General features: G+C 40.8%; 1 protein-coding gene across 1 annotated transcript in view; it reads right to left on the bottom strand.

The window, feature by feature from the left end:
- The window catches only part of msh3 (mutS homolog 3 (E. coli)), a 42003-nt gene that overhangs the window by 25538 nt on the left and 7502 nt on the right, over positions 1-8963 (bottom strand). Inside the window, 9 exon segments of the mRNA XM_032516857.1 lie at positions 229-345; positions 1264-1328; positions 1653-1821; positions 2862-3049; positions 4490-4622; positions 6570-6679; positions 7605-7689; positions 8217-8331; positions 8520-8629. Of these exon segments, the coding sequence (XP_032372748.1) occupies positions 229-345; positions 1264-1328; positions 1653-1821; positions 2862-3049; positions 4490-4622; positions 6570-6679; positions 7605-7689; positions 8217-8331; positions 8520-8629 (1092 nt within the window).

Genomic DNA, 8963 nt, shown 5'->3' with positions numbered 1-8963 from the left:
TGGAGATTTTTCCATCCTTTCTTGGCTTCTTTATGCACATTAATAAAAAAATGTACCTGGGGTGCCCAAACCTTCGAGCCCCACTGTATATAAAAGTATCCAAAGAGCACCATGTCGTGGGACCTTTAAGCAGATTTTCATTTTAGTTCATGATAAACTGTGTGTGTGTGTGGGTGCGTGCGTGCGTGCGTGTGTGTGTGTGCATGCGTTCGTGCGTGTCAGTCATACTCAAGAAAATTGGTCCACTCCCTCTGGCAGTCCAGTAGATGCTGCTCTCGGAGCTGCAGCAGATTCTTGTAGCACTCCGCCAGGAAAGGAGAGTGATACCTGCTGACTGCCTTGGTGCTACAGAGGAGAGGGGTTAAGAGATGAGATGAAGGAGCAGAGCAAAGAATGAACGTGTTAAATACAATACAGTAAATACATATGACATGTCACATCAGTGAGTGCTGCAACTGTCAGCCACCACAACTGCCCTAAAAAGAAGCAACTTGTCCATGGGTTATGACCATATCAACAATAGACTTATTCTTTTGCTGTATTTTTTTATTTCATTATTGCCTGAAGATGTAAAATTATCCAGTGGTTTTGTGATCCTCATTAAGGATTTACAAGTAGTTCACAGCTTCTCAACGAAACAGAACGGGAGCCAGCAGCTGCAACCAGCTCGCTGCTTTCTAAAAAATGGATTCTGTCTTTTCATCGTCAGCATTAATTGATTTTTCCGACACTTGGGCACAGCTGAACAACAGTGATATATTATCAACATATAAAGTTGTTGCTGAAAACGTATTAGCAAACAGTTGCCTATTTACACATCCAGCAGACACAGAGCAATATTGGGTTTCCAGCTACCTGACGAATGAAGGTCCAATATTCCCTTTCCATTTAGCTCTCCTGAGGGAAATATCTGGCTCTTTAGATGCTAAATGCTCCACAGTGTTAATCAGCTAGGTTTTGTCAAACTCGCAATTGGTGCTGCTGAGTGTTATGGCTGAAAGCAGCTGCATGCATCTGGAGGTTAAGAAGAACAGTAAGAGTGAACCAAAACAGTAGAGCTTTTAACCGTAACACCAAAACAATGAGCTAAAAGACATTAAATGCTCTACAGAGCTGAGGGGAACTTTGGTCTGTAGGTTTGTCACTGTGCGGGACTCCTTTCACATTACACAGTCTGTTTATCCACTTTTATTACAAATGTTGATGCGTGCAGCTTCAAACTATTATGGGACATGTGTGCGTGCGTGGCAACTGTGAGCTCACCTGCTGATTTTGACCCAGTCAGGTGGAACAGCGGACGTCATCGAGTTCTTCACCTCAATCAGAAACTGACAGCAGCAGAGGAGGAGGAAGATTTTGATAAATAAGACAGGAGCAGACGGAAGAAAACAATGTGTCACTCCTGATTAAAACTGACACACACACATCAGATCATCACTATGACGCAGTCTTCCACCACTCAGGCCATCAATCTCCTCCTACCAGTCTTTCGCTTTCAGCCTCACACACACACACACACACACACACCCACACCACACACACACACACACCACACACACAACACACACACACCACACAAACCACACAACACACACACACAGCACACACACACACACACACACACACACACACACACACACACACACACACACCTCCTGTCCAGAGACGGTTGTGTAGTCGAGTGCTGGGGCCTTCAGTGTCAGTCGGATTTCTTTGCGGTGGTCTTGAATCTCGTCGATGACAGTCTGGATCTGCTCCCTCCTTTCCTGCAGCACCGGGAAGCCGGACAGATCTGAGAATAGCTCTGTCTTGTTTCCCAACCTCCACAAACACACACAGACAAGAGTAATAAATGTGACAGAAGCTGGTAACAAATCATAATACACATCCAAGCAGCCTGTTCGGAGGGACAGACACACTATACAGGAACATTTCTGAGACATAAAGCTGTTGGTCAACCTACCTGTTCAGTGGCGTGACAGCAGGCATGTAGTATTACCCACGAAAGTACATTGTGTCTTACATTTTAGGCCTAATTTTGCGCTACTGTAGTGTGTTTTTTTAAGGTTAAACATGGACATTCACATTCAATCATGCAATCCAAACTGAATGAAAAGAGCAATTAAATCAAATGACTGATGATCATTCAATCTGGACAGTCTTGACATGTATATAAAAAGTGTTTGCACTGGAAGGTGTCCATCTACTTGGTAAGCAGCGTGACATTTCTAGCTGGCCGCCTGTCTATATACTTATCTGCTGAAATTCCATTGTAGAAGCGTTAAAGAGACATTGATTTCTTCATCAACAGAGATTTATACATATTAAGTATATAAAACGAAGATACTCTAACTCACTAAATGTTTATATTTAAATGAGGTCTTTGGTTGTTCCGTATCTATGTAACAAACATGCAAAATAAAGTCTTGACAAAAGCTGCTACAAGTCTTCTTTTTCTTAATTATTAGATAATGATAATACAGTACTATCAAACAGCAAGTTAATTAGCAAGACAATTTTTCCAAAAAACTAACTGCATTATTCCAAGCCTTCCACTGGTGCCGAATAAATACGTCAATAATGAACCTTAATAAAGTTTTCATAATCAAGTCACTTATTAAGCAAAAATGACAAATATTGGCTGGTGTTAAAATTCCTTATCCCCATATCTGCCAGACAGTGTACAACAGTAAGTGTACAACAAAGCAATTTAAATGATAAAATATTGCCTCATTAACCACATTCTTTTGTAATGAACAATAATGACAAATCAGATAAAGTCTAAGGACTGTCACATTCCGAACAGACTATCATTACCCATAAGCTTTGTTCAATAGCAGTAAATGCTGCTGGATACTCACTTGGCAGCCTTTTCATTGAGCACCTTGAGGTGGCTGTGGGCTGGAGCCAGCAGGTCGGGAGTGTCAAACAAGAGGCCGCGGAGCAGTGCAGAGCTGATCTGTGACTGGATAGCTGGGAGCAAGGCCTGCAGTTCATTTCCCAGGCGAGACAGGCTACTGCTAATCAGGTAAAACTCCTGCGTGGAAGACTGGAAAGAACGAACAAACACACGCACGCAAACACAAGAGATGCATATTTTTTTATGAAGTGTAAATGGTTGACCATTCGTTGGTTAGGTGGTAAAGGAAGCTTCATTTGATCAGAACATAATGGCCATTTATAAAACTGAAATATGAACAAAATGCAAATCTTTTTCTGTGTTCCTTCGTGGATATGCTTGAGTGTTGGGTGTTCTGTGTTACTGGGGGATTATGTAAACCAGCGAGATTAGAGAAATTAGGTGATGACCAAAGGCTCCCATTGATCTATTTTGTGAATATTTGGTAATTGATAATCTAACACAGCTGCTTTTGTTTTATGTTTCCTCAACATCAATGTTGCATCTTTTAACATAAAAACAGTGCTCATTTCAGATGAAATCAAGACAATGATTAATCAATGCTCGGCATGGAAATAGCTCGGAAGAGAGCCAATGTTGAGGATTGTATATTGATTTGAATGACTTTAAATTGCCATTAGTGATGTCACAGTATGGTACCATGCCATGAAAGGTTAATGTGAGTCACACTGACAATGGTTTATGGTATTAATCACATGCTGCAGTTTTAATGGTCCCCCATGTCAGCGGCCCGTGATGCTCTTTTATGAACCCAGACAGTGACTGCAGAGCATAAGCGTGCCCTCCCTCCCATTATGTCAATGGAGCCATAGAGACACAGGCCATTACACACAGGCACATTTAACTACTGATGGGCAAAATGACAATTAAGGCCCCTGTGTGTGTGTGTGTGTGTGTGTGTGTGTCTTCAGTGAAATGTGATGTTTTCTTTTAACAATTAATAAAAAAGAGTCAGAGTGAACCTGAGCTCAGACCAGGTGAGCAACACCACACACACACACACACACACACACACACACACACACACACACACACACACACACACACACACACACACACACACACACACACACACACACACACACACACACACACACACAACACACACACAACACACACACACACACACACACACACACAGGTGGGATAAAGCCTTCTGACATTTCAAAAATGGGACCGATGGGAAATGAGATTGTGTCAGACAATCAGGTAAGTGCCACTGGGGTGATTGCTCCCTGTTGTTAATCAAGAAGCAGGCCATAAAAGAGAGGGGAAGTGGATGAGAGACACAGCGAGAGGAAATTGTCTTGGTTTTCATTTTTATGCAAAATAGCAAGAAAAAGGACGTCTGTTGTTTTACTGCCTTTGTCAGATTTTTATAGTTGTGACTATTTTTCCTAGCAGTTTTTAACTGTGTCACTACATCCACAGATCTCAGATGGTGAGTAAAATGTTATCATGACTGACAGAAATGATTACCAGTTCAGTTCTACAAAAATAAGGCCGATGTTGTGAAAAAAGATCATCCTCCTTGGGGAAAGAGATTTGGATTTTGATGAGGCTTTTTACCTTTTTGTGGTATATGCTACAGATGCCTCTCTCTAGGTCAGGCAAATGCGACAGCAGGGATTTGATAGAATTTAATGTGAGAGAGTGCGACTCTAGGATCTCCTGGACAGCATCCTGCCTCTCTGAGATAGACCTGTGGTTTGATGAGAGAAAAAAGGAAAGAAGTAATTAAGAAGGGAAAGAAAGATATTTGGAAAGTAGATATAAATGAAGAAATCAAAATGTTAAATCCCGGTCCCCAGCAAAATACTAATATTTTCTTATTTGAAGAGCTGAATGGGACTTAAATGAAAGGCACTGTACATTTTGAGCTTAGATCAAATAACTGCTTAATTGCCACTAATTAGCATCTTGATAAATTCAGTGATGTGCCAAAGTTTGCAAGTAGCCTGAACAAAATAAAACCAACCATCTATGAAGGAAGTGAGAACAGTGTTATCTACAGTGAATGTTGAATTTTTTTTAGTTTGTAATATTATTTTCAGTAGTTTACAGTATTGTTAGGGTGTCCTATCTGGTGTTGGATTAGATGTGTATTACTGGAGTATTAAGATGTGTGTATTAGTTAAGAGCAAAAAACCTAAGCAGTATTTTTTACAATGTTGCCAGCTGAAACATGAAAGGTTAGAGTATGTAGTAGTAAGTGTTAAAAAACACTAATCTCCTGATTTAGATTACACAAAATGCATTCCATTAAAAGCACAAAGAAAACAAATTTAGTCTGTGAACATAAACTGCTGTGACATTTTTGAAATGTCAGAAGGCTTTATCCCACCTGTGTGTGTGTGTGTGTGTGTGTGTGTGTGTGTGTGTGTGTGTGTGTGTGTGTGTGTGTGTGTGTGTCATGTGCGGTTTGTGTGTGTGTATTAATGTGACTGTGTGTAATCTGTATTTTATCCATGTTAAAATTCTGTAGAGGAACTATCTGTATAATCTGAGAGCAGTGCTCAATCCACAGCTTTAATCCCTACACAGTGGGAGGGAGAGGGCCACACATACTCGCACATATATATGGATAATAAAATTACAAAATAGAGAAGAGAACTAGAACAGTACTACAATAACATAACTGAGAGGATGTTTGTAGCAAAAGTGGCGTGAGCGTCTTTAATTAAAGAGGTCGCCTACAGGGCGCCCAGATAGCTCAGTTGGTAATGCGGGCCCAGGTTCAACTCCGACCTGCGGCCCTTTGCTGCATGTCATTCCCCCCTCTCTCTCCCCTTTCATTTCTTCAGCTGTCCTGTTAATAAAGACCTAAAAAGGCCCAAAAACTAATCTTAAATAAAAATTAAAAAAAGAGTAGACCACATTTTATGTGCGTTTTCCCCCTGCAGTGTTTCTGAAAAGAGGAAGAACTGGGTGAAAAATAAGTATGTCTTAACATTAAGAGCACTGTCTTACACCTTCTCGAACACTGACTTTTTTAAATGTGACATTGGAGAATTTCAGTCAAAATATATTTTCAAACATGAGAAAAATAATTGTGCCTTCTGCTACTTGTGTCATTTCTGGTCCTGACATGATAATTAATATCAAACAATAACTTAGCAGTCACTGTACAAGCCTGCTTTCTGTTCCACTGAAACAATAAAGAGAATACAAAGCTGCATGTTCCAGGAAGTGTTGGCCTATTTTATAGTTAGGCCTCCAAAGTAGTGCTTTATCTCAAGCTTTGTGTAACTGCATAACTGTGTTGGGAATGACAAACCAGGGCCCTGTTTCAGGAAGCAGCATTAGTGAAAATCCTGAGTTTGTTAACCCAGAGATGAGGGAAACTCTGGATTTTCTCTTCTAGAAAGAACGGTAACTTAAACCCTGGGCCAGGTACTGTAGTAACTGTGGTAACTGACTCTAAAAACCTAAACTGTATCGCTGGCAGGTTTTCTTCAACAAACACAGAGTTTCTCTCTGTCTCCTCCCTCTTGGATGCAGGCTAGAAAGTGACCTTAAAATGGTTCCGTGATCCAGACAGCCTCACAGAGTAGAAAAACTTGTGGCGTTCAGATTTATTGTGTCGCAATGTGAAACTGAATGACAAGCCTAGAGAAAGAAATTGAATCAGAGGTCATCTTGTACTTACTGGGGGTCAGTGAGGGGCTGGCTCACCCACTTCCTCATCAGTCTCCTCCCAAATGGAGTGCGAGTGTGGTCCAACACCCACAACAGACTGCCTTTCACACCACCATCTGTCTGTAATTGAAAGAACACACAAACACAAAACACAGCTTACAAGTAAATTATTTGAATGTTGAAAAAAAAACTATTATGATGCAATATCTATAAGAGGTGAACAGGTAATGGAAGCCAAAAGCAGGTGAGGTGGTTTGAATTGAGGTTGAACACATGCCACGGCAGCAGAGTCGTGCTGAACTATTGAGCCGTCACCCACGCAACCGTGACTAGTCACTGAACATTTTCCTGTGATCGGATCGACGTTTAACTCACCCATTCAATTTTTACAGTCCACTGTGCAATCATCACTGCAAACTGATTTCTACTAAGTTGTATAGACATAATCTGGACAGTCTTGACATGTATATAAAAAGTGTTGGTAAGCAGCGTGACATTTCTAGCTGGCCGCCTGTCTATACTTATCTGCTGAAAGCTTGCCAAAATAGAAAACTGCCCTAACTCTTTTACTAAAGTGAATGTAACAAACATCACGTTCAAGCTTCCTAACTACTACACCTTTACAGTAAATTATTACCATTCAGCAGTCTCCCTCGGCCTTGTTCTAGCCAGGGCAATAGCATTGAGACTCTTATCTGAGTCAGACTTAATTCAGAAAAATTAGGATTTGAGACTTATGTTCAAGTGGCTGTATCAATATTTTTATAATAACAATGCATCAAAAGGGCAATGTCAAAACATGACGAGGCGGATGGGAATTTCATTAGCTTTTTAGGTATTTAGTCATAAACTTCAGTATTGGACGTAGTGATAATTCATGGAAATCCATCCAATAGTTGAAATCCATCCAATAGTTCCAATAGTAGCACTTCATTGTGCAGATGTTTTTATTTGTCAATTAGTATGCACTAGAAGGTTATACAATATGGTGCAGTGTAAACCATTTATCATCTTGTCAGGCCCCAACCCTGAGATGTGCTTTTACCTGATTGTTGAGGATGTCCAAATTCCTGAGGGTGGCAGCACTGAGGATCATAAACTCAGACTCACAGGACAGACGCCGGAATGAGCTGCAGGGAGCACAATATCATTTTAAAATACAGCTGCCCGATCAAATGATCCATGTATCGGTTAGGAAGAGATGGAGCTAAACGCTGCATTTGAAAGCAAAGTTTGAAATAAGTTGTAAATTGCAATGTTGTGTATGTATAAGGTGTAAAAACTTGTGTTATTCCAAAATTCCAAGACTATCTGCTAATCCGACAAATAACCGTTTCCAAATTATTGATTGTTTAGTCTATGAAACAATTGCATAAAAACTACTCATCACAACTTCAATTGTCTTGTTTTGTTCAACCAAAAGACTAAAACTCAAAGTGACTCAGTTTACAAAGATATATAACAAAGAAAAGCAGCAAAGTCTCGTTTGAGAAGTTGTAACAATTAACCATTTGTCCTTATCTTTGCTTGAAAAATGACGATTATCAAAATAGACAATTACTTTCCTGTCAATCGATTGTCTTATCATTTCAGCTCCAATGGGAACACTGGATAATTACACTTGCATCCTGCGTTGCTAAGTATACAGTACGTGTACCTTTCACTCCTAAGAACTCTTTCTAAGTTGAATTCTTGGAGGTACTGGATGAGCGGCCCCAGACAGCAGATCACTTGGCTCTCCAGGGAAGCTACACTCGACAGAGAGCGAGAGCCTGGAGGACATAGACACACAAACATGCCACATATTCACAGATAAAACACAAACACTGCTCAGAAACATCCACTGATGTTACAGCTAAATGGTTGTCTTGGTCTCAATAAGAGTATGTGAGCCATTGAAGGGAATAAAGAGTAAAACATCAAAAAGAAAAGAGGCACACAGCAGCACAAACAAACACACCTTTCTCCTGGGTGTGGCAGTAGAACTCAGTGGCTGTGTTCATTGCAGAGGCAAACTCAAACTGAGCGCTTTCCCTCTTCTCAATTCTCACTCGGTCATCAGCCTGAGCGCTGAAGAGGAACAACATGACAGGTTCAAGAGGTCAGTGGTGCTTGTACGGACAGACAAATGAAGAGGACACAACATCCGATATTGGATCATTTTCCTGCCTGGGAGAAAAATTAGACACAGCAGTGCTGCATGTTTAACCCATCCTTTTGTTCAACTAGACTCAATGAATGCACACAAACACACACTTTCCCTGCATCTCCCTGTTGCTCCACTCACTCGCTCGGCGTTGCTGCTTTCAAGGACTCAGTTGCTTTGTCCGCTCTGTTGTTGCCAGAGCAACCAAGGCAAACACGTGGCTCTGGATGCAGTGCTGGAACATTTTTTTTTTCTTCC

This window comes from Etheostoma spectabile, chromosome 5, assembly GCF_008692095.1.
Source record: "Etheostoma spectabile isolate EspeVRDwgs_2016 chromosome 5, UIUC_Espe_1.0, whole genome shotgun sequence".
Lineage (NCBI taxonomy): Eukaryota > Metazoa > Chordata > Actinopteri > Perciformes > Percidae > Etheostoma > Etheostoma spectabile.
Note: the sequence above shows the minus strand (reverse complement) of the source record. Positions and strands in the feature narration are given on the sequence as shown.